At 43.7% G+C, this 15258-nt stretch overlaps 1 protein-coding gene across 4 annotated transcripts in view; it reads left to right on the top strand.

The window, feature by feature from the left end:
- The window catches only part of MAP3K7 (mitogen-activated protein kinase kinase kinase 7), a 271033-nt gene that overhangs the window by 104700 nt on the left and 151075 nt on the right, over positions 1–15258 (top strand). For all 4 annotated transcript variants that reach the window (XM_069235507.1, XM_069235506.1, XM_069235505.1 and 1 more), the window contains exon 8: positions 7165–7295. In XM_069235507.1, coding sequence (XP_069091608.1) covers positions 7165–7295 — 131 coding nt within the window. The remainder of the gene's footprint in view (positions 1–7164; positions 7296–15258) is intronic.

The raw sequence follows: 15258 nt of genomic DNA, 5'->3' as shown, positions 1-15258 counted from the left end.
TTAAAAGTCACTAGGTTTCAGGGGTACGAGTCTGCAAGCCAAAGGATAAGCTAACTCCTGTTATCCCAATAAAACAAACTAGGATTCACTATACCTGCAGTGGTATTTGAATTCTTAACAGGTCCAGCTTTAAGAGACCCAGTCAGAAATGTATCCAGGTTTCAGAGGAGGCGACAGTGGTGGCTTCTCGACTGCAGTTAGACCAGTGACATGTCCTTCTCCCCACCCGACCTGACTGTGGTGACAGAGACATCAAAACTAGGTTGGGTATGTCATCTAAGAGAGGTGCAGATCAGAGGACTCTGGTCTGCAATGGAAACGTGACTCCACATCAGTCTGCTTGCGTTATCAGTTACTCACTTGGCGCTGAAAGCCTTCCCACCATCCATTGAAGGGAGGCTTGCTCAGGTTCTCACAGACAGCAACACTGCCATGGAGTGCTAAAACAGAGCTGTTGAGGTCTGGAGTTGTGTGCTAGGAGACCCTGTGCCTCTGGAACTGGCCTACTCGTTAGGACACTTCCCTGGTCTTGCACCAATAAAACCAGAGAGGATGAACTTAGTGGGTGACAACTGGCAGACCATGAATGGCAGTCACACCTGGAGATGACACAGGACGGCTTCAATAAATGGGGAGAACCTTGGCTCCAACTTTTTGCCACTGCTGAGAACTTGCAATGTCCGCTCTTTTGCTTGCTGCAGTTCCCAAAAAGGCAGTCTTTCAGAGACTCCTTTCGTCCAGAGCGGCGCACGGGCCTCCTGTTTAGCTTGCACCTCTGCTTCAAGTTCTGAAGGTTATGGAAGACTTGCCTGAAGTCATCTTAGTGGCTCTGGATTGGAACAGGAGAGTGTTGCACCCGGAACCCGTGGGTCTAAGCATCTATCCTCTCATCAGACTGGTGCTTTTGGAGGATTTTTTGTCCTGCACCAGGGCCTGTTCAATCAGCACCTCCTTATGTTTAGATTGGGACGAGTTTGTGGCCTGTTGTTGCCACCAAAATACAGACGCGTAACAGGACAAACTGTTGTATTTACTACTGTTTATTTTTTGTCTTTGACCCATTAAGTAAGGTGGCACTGTTAAAGTTTATTTGTTGGCCCTTTGGATCTTTTTGCATTTACCAGATAAGTTGTTTTCGTTTAAATCATCTTTTGTGATGAGATTTCCTAAAAGCTTAACTCGTGTGTTCATTCCAAAACCTTTTCTGATGCCACAGTAGGATGCAGATTTGTCCTCACTTTTCTCAAGTGCATCCCCTTTGAGCCCATATACAGCTGCTCATTATGTCTTCCAACTCAGAAACTGTTTTCCTCGTTGCAGTACATCAACTGCTCCAGGAATTGTCATTCCCATTGCCCCACACCACCTTTGTTCTGGGCAAACTGGGGCTGAAGACTAGAGCTGCCTTTTCGCATAAGGTTGTGGCACTTTTTCATGTCCGACAATCCATAATTATTCTTTGCTGCACTTCAAGCCCTGGAAAGAGGAGGAGAGACTTCATTGGTTGTACCTCAAAGGAGCATTGAGTTTTTACATCAGTCACCACAAAGACCACTGGGTGAACTAGCAGTTTTTTGTGAGGTTCTCAGGGGCAAAGGAAGGCAAAGCAGTGCAGTAAAGGACTTAAGATGGATAGTCCTCAGTATTATGAACAGCTACACATTTAGAGGTATCCATCATAAGAACAAGTTATTTACCTTCTAACAACAGATTCCACACTGTCCTCCCACCTCCTTGTTCTGTGGAATGCTCTCATCCTCCATCTAGGATGGTCCTAAATTAGAGATGTGCACTTTGGTACATCTGAATGATTGTTGGGCTCTGTGTCTGAGGGCCCAGACTGTGTCAAGAAGGGAACTGTCCCTGCTCAGCATGCAGGGTGGTGCTTATTTGCGAGACTGCCACTTCCGGGGTGGGACAAGGTTGACACAGAGCCACAGTTCGCCACCCTCTGGGACTGTGCTATAAAAATCTTCAGATTCAGTCTGGCGCCTGGGGATATTCACAGGGTGAGAAATGTGCAGTTAGAATACCCAACAAAAAGCATTACCAAAGATCCGTTGTTTATCAATGGATTTGGCTTGTGCAGATTGGGGCCTGATTTTCCGAGTGTTTCATTGTAAGGGATTTATGACTATCTCCAACATTCCAAGATAGCTTGAGTGTTCCATGTCAGGACTTTTGAAGCAAGTTGGCTTTTACTGGACATTAAAGAACAATAGCAGTTTTTGTGGTATCCATTTTCAAGTTGAAAGGGTAAGTACACGAATAAGCGCAGGGCTAGATTGGTTTAGAGAACACTATATATTTTAGTAATATATTTCACTGAGATCCTATGACTTGAAAAGTACATTAGTCATTAGGTATTCTAAGTGAAGATTGTTTTTTGTGACTCCCTACTTATATTTCAAATGTCAGATGAAACTAACCGTTTTCTGGCATGTGTGGCTGTAGATACACATGCTGTGCATACTCATGAAATCTAGTGTTGAGTTCAGAGTGGTGCAAGTTGTTTTTGTTCAAAGAAGTGTTTCGAGTCACAAGATTGAATTACTCCTCTTTCTGTTATATTGTGCACAGGCATCGACTTCTTTGTTAGATTGTTTTCGCTACTCCGTCGGGTTTGGACGTGTGTGCCTCCGCTCCGTCTGTCAAGTCACTTCAGTTCAGTTTTTCCAATCTTTCCTTTCTCATTCCGACGGTATTGTTATCACTTGTGCTTCTTTCATCTTGGCCCTCTATCCATTCTGTCGATTTTGGGCACCCACTGACCGCCCTTTGGGGTGCCAGTGCCTGACTCGGGCCTCCTTCTGTGTGGCTCTGGCATCGACGGGGATGGCTCTCTGATGGAATGGCCTCCATTCCGCTTCTGTCTTCTGTGCCACACCAAGTTCCCATACACGGACCAACACCTTGTGTGCAATCTGTGTCTCCAGACCCTTGGGAGGGCGACTGTGACACCTGCAAAGCTCTCTGCTTTAAAAAGACCCTTGGTGATCAACAAGCTTGTCAGCTGGAAATGGCTCAGAAGATGCTGGAAGACACTCTGGAAATCAATCTTCAGAGAGGAACATGCTCAGGAGAAAATGGATGCCCGACAACGCAAGCTCCAGATCCAAGAGGGCATAGGATCATTGCCACTCCTTCTTGTCCTGTACTCCCTAAAAGGAAACTCTCCTTTCAAGAATCTTTGGACATTTCTGACCACGCAAGCCTTTTCCCACACCTCTTTCTCCTCCTGCTTTGCCTCCACATCCGTCCCACTACCCCTCCACAATCGCCGACATCACTTATACAAGGGGATTACACTCCTCAGAGTTCCCCACAATCGCATTCTGTGGGTTTAGGGGGTCTCAAGATAATACCTACCCTTGGGATACCTACAATCCTGAACCTATTCTTCTAATGACCCTGACCTCTACCCAGCATGCCCCTCACCACCATAAGACACTACCTCTTACCAACAGGTAGTCGCCAGAGCAGCTGCGTTTCAGAACGTGGAGCTGCACAAAGATTCCATTGAGCAGGATTTCCTGCTCGACACTCCTGCCACCATGCACAGGGAGACACAGTACCTCCCCATGCTCCCTGGCATGCTTCCACATGCAGAAGACATCTTTAAGGAGCCTGTCCGCTCCAGGATAATCACGCCATGGGTGGACACAAAGTACAAGGCGGCCCCCTCAGACACGCTCTACATCAGGGCACAGGTAGCACTGGGCTCCATCGCATCAGCAACAGTCCGTAAAAATGCAATAGTCATGTCACTGGGGATTCTTCTGTACCCGAAAAGGAGAAGAAGAGAATCCATGCCGCCGGAAAAAGGGTTGTGGCACAAGCCACTGGTGCATAGCCAACTCTCAAGCCCTTTTTGGCTGGTACGACCATTGGGGTAAGATGGGGGAGCTATTACAGATCCTTCCCGAGAAGCACTTTAAGAAGGGACAACACATTGTTTCTGAGGATCAGACCATGTCCAGCAGCTCAATCTGGTGCGCCCTTAATGCGCTGACACTGCAGCTCACGGAATGTACACCAGCGTCCTTTTAAGACGGCTTGCTTGGCTACGTTAGTCGGGTTTTAAACCTGAGGTCCAATAGGCAGTCCTCAACATGCCCTTTGAAAAAGCACACCTCTTCAGTCCCCAGGTAGACACGACTTTAGAAAAGCTTAAAAGGACACAGACACTGCCAAGGCCACGGGTGCTCTTCAGACTAATAAACAAAGGGGCTCTTTTTGTCGCCATGGGTTTGGGGAATCATATAAGTCTTCAACGACAGGCACGTCAACCACACACCCTAGACACCCTCAGTCCACCTACACCAGAGCCTATTATAGAGGTTCTTACAGGGGGCTCAACAACAAAGGGAGGGGAAAAAGCACTGCCACATGCACTTCCTCTTCCACTGCCAAGCAGTGACTACCTCCACCTCATCCCCTCTCCCCCGATCATCCCACACCTGCCGGGGAAGACTCCCAACAGTTCTACACCACTTGGTACACCATTACCATGGGCCAAATGGGTCCATGCCATTATCCAACATGGTTACTGTCTGGAGCTCATCACCACGCCTCACAATATTCTCCCTTGCCCTGACAGGCTATCTCAGGCACACTTAACCTTTCTCAAACAAGAGGTCTAGGCCCTTCTTCTCAAAGGGGCAATGCTTCCCTGCACCATCAAGGTTGAGGAGTATATTCCCTATACTTCTTGATTCCCAAAAAGGACAGCTCTCTCAGATCAATAATGACCCTTAGGCCTGTGAACGAATACATCCTTTCAGATCAGTTCCACATGTTCACCCTTGAGGATGTCATCCCGCTTCTACAATAAGGCGACTTTGACAGCTCTAGATCTAAAGGATGTGTATTTTTACAATCCAATTCACTCTGCACATCGAAATTACTTAAGATTCGACATTGCAGGCAAACATTACCAGTTCACGGTCCTTCTCTCTGGAGTCAATACCGCTCCCAGGGTATTAACAAAATGCTTGGCAGTAATCACATCACAACTGAGAATGCAGAGTGTTCACGTCTTACCACTACCTCACCTTACACCAGTGCCAACACCACCACACTCAATTGACAGTGGATCTTCACAATTTTGGCTTACCTCTCAACATACCCAAATCTCATCTTCAGCACCTCTATGTTCAACCTTACTTGGGGGCCATTCTGAATGTGAAATTAGGCTTGGAATCTTCCAACCCAGCTCGTTTCCAGCATTTCCAGACCCTTCTCCCTTGTTTCAGGACAAATATTCCTACACAGTCAGGAACATTATGCCCCTGTTGGGCTTGATGGCCTCATGCATCACCATAGTTCCCCATGCCAGACTTCACTTGCGTCTCCTTCGGCAATGTCTGTCTTGCCAGTTGTCTCAGTCATAGGGTCACCTGGAAGATCTAGTGTTGTTAGACCGCCAGACTCACAGTTCTCTGCAATAGCGGAGCACCAGCACCCTTCTGAAAGGGTGTTGTTTTTTCTAGGCATTGTCCCTCAAGTCACATTGACCACAGATGCATTACGGATGGGTTGGGGTGCTCACCTTCAAGACCTGACAGTGCAAAGTCTCTGTGATCCCAAACACCAGTCCCTGCACAGCAACTACCTGGCGATTCAGGCTGTATTCCTAACACTGGAAGCCTTCCCTCCTCACCTGTCTCACAAGGTTGTCTTATTCTGCACGGACAACATGACAGCTAAGTATTATTTACAGAAACAGGGGGGACACCTGGTCCTCGCAACTCTCTCAGACCGTGTGGAAGTGGGCCCTTCACCACCACGTTCACCTGTTGTCAGAGTACCTGCCCGGGACAGACAACGATTTTGCAAGTCTGCTCAGCAGGATGTAGCAACAAGTCCATGAGTGGGAGCTCCACCCACAAGTCGTTCACTCATACTTCGAAAGGTGTGGGACTCCACACACAGATCTTTTTGCCACAGCAGGAAACACAAAATTCCCAACCTTAATCTTCAGATATCCATACCCTCTATCTAAGGGCAACACTCTATGGATGAGCTGGTTAGGGATATTTGTCTACGCTTTTCTACCTCTCACTGTCCTAACCTTGGAAGAGCCTTTCTTCCAAATTCATAGGAATAAAGTAGTTATTGGCGCTCATTCCAAATTTCTCCCTAAAGTGGTTTCTCAGTTTCACCTTAGCCAGTCCATTGAACTACCTGTCTTCTTTCTGCAATCAGGCTCTGTTGTGGAAAGAGCCTTTTTTCATTCTAAATGTTAAGAGCACTCGTTCTACATTGACAGAACTAAAGAGTTTAAGAACAACCAAACAGATCTTTGTAGGTTGATTCTCCACCTCACAAAGGCAACCCAATATCCAAATCAGGCATAGCAAGATGGATAGTCAATTGTATACAGACTTGCTATATTAAGGCCAATAGACTTTTACCTGTTTCTCCCAGAGCTCACTCTACTAGAAAGAAGAGTGCTTACTATGACTTTCTTCAGTAGCTTTCCCATAGCTGACATTTGTAAGGCAAGTATCTGGTCTACACCACACACATTCACAGAACAATAATGTGCAGATGTTCTAGCATGCCAACAAGCTAACATAGGTCAGGCAGTGTTACATACACTTTGACAGTCAACTACAACTCCTACAGGCTAGCCACCGCTTTATGGAGAGACTGCTTGGCAGTCTAAGCAGAGCGCGTGTATCTACAGCCACTCATGCCAGATTATGTTACTTACTCTGTAGGCATCTTTTTGTGGCATGTAGTGCTGTAGAGTCATATGCGCTCTCCCTTCTCCTCGGACGCCTGTGGCTGTTGCAGTTACTTTATCTTTGTATATATTTGTACTTATGTATTTAAACATTGCATGGGCATCTTTTTCCCTACATTTTACTTCCTTCTACTCCTTTCTCACCCGCCTGCAAGAAAACAATCTAACAAAGGAGTCTATGCCCATGCACGATATCACAGAGAGGAGGAGTCACTCAATCTTGTGACTCAAAACACTTCAGTGAAGAAAAACAACTTGCACCACTCTGTACCCAATACGAGAAGGCAGGCGTATGCAGAACATGTAAAACTACAGCAGTGCATGCCACAAACCTATGCTTACAGTGTAAGTAACCTAATCCTTTCTGTACAAAGTACACATCTCTTCTCTTGTCCTTTGTGTTTTAATTGTAGGTACTCGACCGCCATTGATCAAAAATTTACCTAAACCCATTGAGAGCTTAATGACACGTTGCTGGTCAAAAGATCCATCTCAGCGGCCATCAATGGAGGAAATAGTGAAAATAATGACACACCTAATGCGGGTAGGTATATATGTGAGCAAGTAATGTGACTGCATTTAATAGCACTGGTACTTTGTTGCACAACCCAAAATGATGACTTTGTTCTGTGATTATGGGGATGGAGAGCCTCTTAATTTCATGTCCCTACCTCCAGCAGATGTTTTCCCTTATGCTTCTCATTCCTGGTTTCCAACAGATGATGACTAAAACCTTTGTCTCCTTTTCTCTACTTTTGATGCAAAACGCTAATTTGCCTTACTTGAGACCAGTGATGAGGGATTTATGTCATGTTATGTTATGTTATCTTTGTGTAACTCTGCAACCGCATACAGTACAGTTTAAGTTTTACCGAGGGTGTAACCACATTAAAATGAACAGCATGTTCCCGGATACTGTATAAACCAAGTTCCTTCAAACTTAGAGGAGACACTGGAAGTAAGCTGCAAAATGCAGATCCCTTAGATGAGGCACTGGAAGTAAAGTGCACAATGGTGTTCCCTAGTTCCTGGTTCGGTTTTTATGTGAAAGACCTATGTCTCTAGTCTCCTGGCCATCCCTGTGCAAGTGAATACTGGCTTTCCTTGGTAAATCTGTCTTGAATGTCATAACTAGGCCACCCATGCTCCCTAGTTGTATGTGGACTGTGCAGCAGTGTTCTTGGGTACTGGTGATTAGGCTACCAGTGTTGGGGTCTCCTAACTTCAGGTACATAGCCTCCAGGGTTGTAGGATACTTTCTAGGGTTTAGTGGTAATCTGGATTGCTGCCTGCATTCTCCCTGTATGACTAATTGCATGGTTTCTCTGGCTTCCCACCCCCACTCCTCTAATTCATTGTGAAGCGAAGTCCAGAATCTGGCTTGAAACTGTTGAAAGCAGAGATCGAGACCTTTTGTTGCTTATAGAGCCTGGGTTAAGCAGGCTCTTGTGGGTACACCTGTGACCTGTCCAAAGCAATGACTACATAAAGGAAAGGCTGAAAGGCAGGGCAAAGACTCTACACTTTTAAGAAGAGATGGACTGCCTGCCCATCTCCTGCAATCTGTGCTTTTGCGTCATTAAATCTCTTTTGTAGGTATACATGCTATTTATAATTACGCTGTCTAGTGGGTGGGTCCAGAAGTGTTGGGGTACAATACTTTTTTCTTTTTTTTACTTTGGGTGTTGACCATGATCACATAGCACCCCATTACATGACCACCATTTTAGATTCTTTATTTCTTCCTTTGAGTTCAGTTGTGCACTGCAGGAGCTCTTGATAAAATTGCTGAAGGTTCATCAAGAGGACTCTAGGGACATCTGATCTCAGTACTTAACGCTGGCTCGAGCTTTTCAGGGATTATTTTGGGAGGTGGGCCTTCAACATGATTGGAGCATGACAGTTGATAAAAATTTGGGCCATTGACACCATTTTGAAGTATTAGTAACTCTCGGAAAGAACTTCAGAAAAGCAGAGACCTTGAGTAAATTTTGGCAGAGATTCTTTGCATAAAAAAAAACCTTAGCTTGCAGTGTGAGAAAAACCAAAAGACATCAGATTCGTCGAGGGACAAGGCTTGCTAGTTGCTCCTTAAAATGCTGAAGTTAAAGTCTTTTAGAGACAAAATAGAAGTTCATGAAAGAGAAGCCTAGTTGCTCCCAGACACCACAGGAAGACAAAGTATGTACCCACGTGGATGTGGAAGAAACGCTTGTACAAACCAGGTCAGAGAGAAAGTTTGTTTTGAGGCAAATGAAGGTAAGAACACTATGGGAAGACAGAGAAGCAGACTCCCCTCAAGATTTATTTGACACATAGCCTTCCAAACCTTCACGTCCAGATGGCATCTCTGTGTCATGGGTAGCAAAAGGAGTAGTAGAGACTTTTGAGTTGCAGTGAAGGTGGAAAAGTAAGATGCTGCTTTCTCTTAGAGAATCTGAGCCCCCCATACAGGATCAGCCTATCCCTAGATATGCTCCCTAGTATCCTGCAGCCGGAAAGGGAGGTTTTCAGTAAACTAGTATTCTCCAGGGCTATTGCTCTTCAAATTCAAGATAAATATAAAGCATCCTCACAAGGCCCTAAATGCATACTATCTCATATAGAGATTGACTCACTGATAGTATGCACAGCTAGTAAAAGCCATGTCACCAACATTCATGGGACCCCTATTTAGGCACTGACTATAAGAAATGATATGATATGGTTTGGTTAGAGACTGCACATGCTGGATAGGAAGATAAGTGCAGAAGTTACCCAATGGCATATTGTCAGTTCCAGTGCTCTCCTAAATAGGTATGTCCATCAGAAGTGGGAGGACATGGAAGACTTTATATCCCACCTCTCAAAAAACTAACCAAGGTGGGCAAAAGTGCTTATAGAAGAGGGAACGAGTATCACCAGTTTGTGTTTAAAGTCCACTTTAGATTCTTCAGATACAGCTTGCAGCTAATTAGTAACGGGTACTGTGCAAAGGATTAATGTATGGCTTTGTAGCTCCAGCTTTAAGCTAGTGTTACTGGCAAATATAATAGATATGGTCCGTACAGGCAGCCGCCTTTTGATCTGTAGTTAGGCCAATCGGGGAAACAGCAAAGGCTACGAGGGCCCTGTCAGTTTTCAGAACTCCATCAAGAGAAGTGGAAGATCAGACAGGAGAGGTCAAGGAAGAGCATCTTATACCCCACAAACACAGGGACAAGGAATACGGATGTCTCCAACAAATGTCCCAGTAGAAGCCTACTTTGCAACCCAAAGCTCTTTTCTTGCAGAAGAAAAAGCAGAGGCAGCACCCCTAGAGGAGCAGACTCCCAGTTTTTAAAGTGAGTCACTGATCCTCCAACACACATAACGACCTGTAGGGCGGAGAATAACATACTTTCAAAGCACATAAAAGTCCATTACATCAGACAAGTGGGTGCTAAACATAATACAGCACCAGTTCTGAAAACCCCACCTAAAATTCCACCAAAACAACAAGGATCCAAAAAGAATCACAAACAGTTGCTCCTATTAAAAGTACAAGAACTGCTACGAAAGAAGGCAATAGAGAGAGTACCTCTAGCGGAAATTAACACTGGGGGTCTACTCAGTTTTTTGGGTCCCAAAAGTAGACTTGATACTGCAGCCACTACTGGATCTCTTTTGTCAACAAGTTCATCAGAACTCAAAGGTTTGAGATGACATCACTGCAGAGGTTATACCTTTGTTAGAAGATAAGGATTATCTGGCAATCATATATTAGAAGGATGCCTACTTCCACATTTCATTAGGGAGGTGCACCGTCAGTTCAGGGTGTTGCCCTTCTGCATAAAGTCTGTCTCAAGAGTGTTTACTACAATCTGGGCAATGGTAGCAGCATAGCACAGAAGACTGTCTATGCCTGTGTATCCTAACCAAGACAATTTTCTGGTAAAGGCAAGCAACTCCAGTCAGTGCAAAACGGACATACAGAAAGAAGGTGGTAACTCCAATAATTGGGTTTCACATTGAATTGAGAAAAACCTTCCCCCTACAAAAGAGATGAGAAACATCTTCCTGAGGGCAGATCTAGCACAGTCCATCTTCAAGGGAGCAATCGTTAAAACATGCAGTTGATAGCACATAAGCTACATGGGTGAAGGACAAGGTTCCAGATGAGCTGAACAAATACTTCTTTTCCACAAATAGGAACAAAAGCAAAATCTCATAGACAAAATATTTCTACTGTGGGGAAACCCATTTGGTGGACCTATTTGCAGCAGCAGATAACACTCTTGGGAGCGCCCTATCAATAATCTGGTATGTGATGTTTTATTTTACTCCCCCTTCCATTGTCGCTCATTCCCATAGTTCTTAGGTTTCAGTGCATCTTTCATCTGGACTTGCAGGCTACATCAAGGGGTGTGTCACTAACCAGTTTTTTGATATCCCACACATTAAAATATTCATGGCAGGAGTTAAGACTTTTCTTCTCGGGGACTGTTACAGCATCACATTGTAACTTGAATCTAGTGCTAGCAGACTTGAGAAACTACGCTTTGAACCTATATACAAAGCTTCCCTTAAGAATCTCACATTGAAAACAATGTTTCCTATACATACTGTGCAGGAAGAATACTTAACAATGTACAAAAGCAAAATTTGTATGCAAACTCAGCCAAAGTTTCTAAATATGGTAGTGCCTCCACTCCACATCATGCAAACCATAATGATGCTGTCTTTCTTTCAAAGCCCTAACAGCTCTATGGAAAGGACACTACAAACTTAAGACTTAAGGACAGCAGTAACATACAGCAGACTCAAGGCATTTGTCTGCACAGTTAGTTTGTTTCACAGTCCTCGCTCAACACAACCATTAGACACAGCATTAACCAAGATGGCTAGCGCAAACAGTTGACCTCTGTGAATCAGGTACTGAAACCACATTAGACGTAAAGCTCATCCCACTAGGAAGTAATAGCCAGTGTTTCTTTGCGAGACCTCTGCAAAGCAGCTACATGGTCCTTGGAGAACACTTTCACAAGACACTACTGTGTAGATATCAACTCTCTTAAAGAGGAGGGAAAATTAATAACAAAATATTTGTAGCATGTGTAAGTAGATACACATGCTCTGCATACTCTTGCCATCTAGTATTGGACCTGAGCATTTTGGAATGGTTTTTGAACGATTTCAAGTTACGAGAACTGTTGTGACTTCTCCCTTGCTCCACACTGCACCTGCACACGGCCTCCACTTCAGACTGTTTTCCTCTCAACAGGCAAGTAGGTTAAGTGGAGCGCAGTGTTGAAGACAGAGTATACTGTACATAGCAAAGGCTGTAGAGCCCTTAACATCTCCGATTATCATTGGCTTCCGGGGAGGAGAATGGGTGCATGCAGATCCGCAGCACTGCTTGCTGCAAACAAATGGTTTTAGGGTAAGGATTTTTTTTTCTTTTGTAGCGTGTGGGCTGTAGATAAACATGTTCTGTATAGACTATAAAGCAATTGTTTTAAAGAATGTTCTTAATGAAGCTTGGTCAACAAACGTTTGTTAATGCTCTAAGGCATTTACACATAGGGTGGTCCCTTGTTTGTAGATTGAGTGAACTATTGGGGACAACGGGAGCATATGCTTGACTTTAGCATACCAGATTTGTATGCAGTTAACTATCCATCTGGTAATGCCAACTTTAAAGATTTCTTGCCTCTTGTGGCATTTTGCGAAGGCAAGAAATGTTGATTAGAGTTCCTTGAAGGCTTAGTTCAATCAGTTTTATACATGAGTGTGGAGAACTGATTCTGCCATTGATTCTTGCTGTGAGGTAAAAAAACAAGTAGCTTAGTGTTGTGGTTCATTTGAAGAGGTGACACAGCTTTGGAAGTAACTTGGAATTGATGCGAAGGACTACCCTGTCTTTATGAACTTGAATGAATGGGACATGTACCATAATGGTATGAAGCTCACTATTAAGGGTGAGGGAAGTGATTGCGATTAGGACGGACACCATCCAAGACAAGAATTGTAGGTCCCTTAAGTGTAGTGGTTCAAAAGGAAGCCCTATAGGTTGTGAGTGACCTCTCAGATGTGCTCTACAGGCCTTCAGGTCAGACAGGAAATTGGCCTTGGAAGAACTAAGCATTCTAGAGGGGTTATAGCTTATACATTTTAAAGTAATATAGTTTGATACAGGGCTTTGAATAGGCAACATATTTGTATTTGAAGCCAGTGGAGAGATTGTAGATATGTGAAAATGCTGACCCATTTAGGTAGGTTCCGCACAAGCCTGAAAGTGGTGTTCTGTATCCGTTGAAGTTTACTTATCAAGTAGAAAGAAAGACCAACAAAAAGTGCATTGTATTAATCCAACCTACTTATGATCAGTGTCTAAATGGAAAGTTGCCTTCCAGGACCAGGAATGAAAACATTTACTTTATTTGAACCCTATTTCAGACCTAATTTGTACCATTTATCCAGAAACATTTGTTTACATGAAAAAAATCAAACTTGTTACTTTCAGCTGTTATTTATGCACTTGATGCAACATCTTTTCAGGTCCAGCGAGGGTTCTGTGTGGGGTGGCAGGGGCAAGCTGATGGTTGGGGGAGGGATTTGGGGGTGAATAAAATGTTAACACCTTTTTACTCAATTGAACATTGCTCAAGAAAATTGGTACAACAGCACCAGCAGCATCAACCCCTCCCACTCTTTATGTACAGTTGCAGTTACTATAAAAAAGTAGACTTTTTGCAGATGTGTCGCCATTTTAAGCAAAGGTCAGAGTTTGTATTTTGTTTGCAAGTCCAGCGCAGATCATTATTCCATTGGAATTACAACAGTAAATGTGTAAAAAAAATTCTTCAAAACTAGACATTCAGGCAACTTCAGATAAGGAGAAAAACATCCTTACATGGACCCTGCATTGATGTGGATTAAACAAAATACACTTAAGTGACCTGAAATTAAAAGAGACTTGTGGTCTTTCGGCAGAAAGAATTTACTGGTGAAGGTTGGTTAATTGTGACCCTTTTCCATTAAAAGACCCACAATCACAAACCGAACACATTGAAAGGTCTGAAAAGTGGACTAATAGGGTGAAAGTGGTGCCAGATGCCTGCCTCCTTTTTTGTTATTCTCCGAATGTCTTGGTGCTATGCAGCACATGGCTGCTCAGAAACCATGCCACCAGAAATGTCACAGATGACCCTAGGCTTGACAAAGACATCACCATTTCACATATAATTTGCAACAGGAGCTTCTAAGCCTATAACTCTTTCCAGTGATAAACTCAAGGGCACCTTCACTGCTTACAGCTAAAGTCTTATAAGCAACCACCTTGCCGACCAAACTCATGTTGACACCATTATCAATTGTCTCCTATGTAAGTGTCAGTGACTGGTTTTCCACCTATTAAGTCATGGTCAATGACTGCATTATTGACACCAGAACACAAAATAAGCCAGAAAAAGAAAGTGCTGTTGTCAGTGTAAGTCACAACTGTTGTCTCCTCAAAGACACCTTAACATCACCCAGTGACATTGTCTTCGCATATTTCACTTTTGAAGGTATTTACAGAAATAATTTGTATTCCTGAGGAATCTGAAATGATATTCACTCCTCTATTGCACATCCGATTAAAGAAAAGGAAAATCTGATGACCATTTTTCTCCTGAAAAAATACCATGATCAAGAATAGCTTTGGTGGCAATAGTAAGATGTTCGGGGTGATTGGCATTACCACTAAAGGTACTCAGAGGCATTTTCTTGGGTTCCTGGGGCAGCCAGAGTTATTTGGCAGTGTCCATTGTGAGTTGGTTTATTTTACTGTGTCTCAGGGCTACAGTACTGGGACTCTGAAGAACAGTACAACTTATTTTGTAAGACATTTAACTGTCACATATTAGCAAGAGTGTGCATTCAAGGCATGATCCACAAGTTTTGAGAGTTTTGAAGGCAGAGTTTCAGTGGTGCACAATGGATTACACTTGATAATGTCAGTGTTCAGTTAGTGCGTTGCTTTGGTTTAAAAAAAAAAAAAAAAAACAGTAGCAGGCAGGTAAATAATATGTTAAAAATTAACCTAGGCAAATGATACTAAATGATTTTAGCACCTTCCCTCCCCATGAACTATCCATATATGACTTTTTATAGCTTTCCCTTGCAAAGTAGTATGTTTTCATTTAACATCGAGTCCCACGGCCAGTGTTAAATTAACTAAAGACCTGTTTTCAATGGCTCAGTTGTGATGGGTATCAACCTCCTTCTGATGGCCTTTATTGCTCCCATTACCATGGAAGGTGGCCACATAAAAGGGTACAGGAGAGCAGCATGTTTCACTCTGGCAGGAAAACCTACATCTTAACAAAGCGAATGGGTTAAGAAGAGAGTTGTTATAAATTCGAGAGGCAAGGGAATCTCTATATATGCTCAGTGGCTGAGAGATTTAACCACTTGCCGTTGATATGCTGATACAATACTTTGCGGCCCCTTGCATCTCACCTCAGAGAGATATGGGAACCACTCTGTATCTACCTCACAAATCT

This window comes from Pleurodeles waltl, chromosome 5 (assembly GCF_031143425.1).
Source record: "Pleurodeles waltl isolate 20211129_DDA chromosome 5, aPleWal1.hap1.20221129, whole genome shotgun sequence".
In the NCBI taxonomy this organism is placed as follows: Eukaryota; Metazoa; Chordata; class Amphibia; order Caudata; family Salamandridae; genus Pleurodeles; species Pleurodeles waltl.
This window is presented reverse-complemented; position numbering and strand designations above follow the sequence as displayed.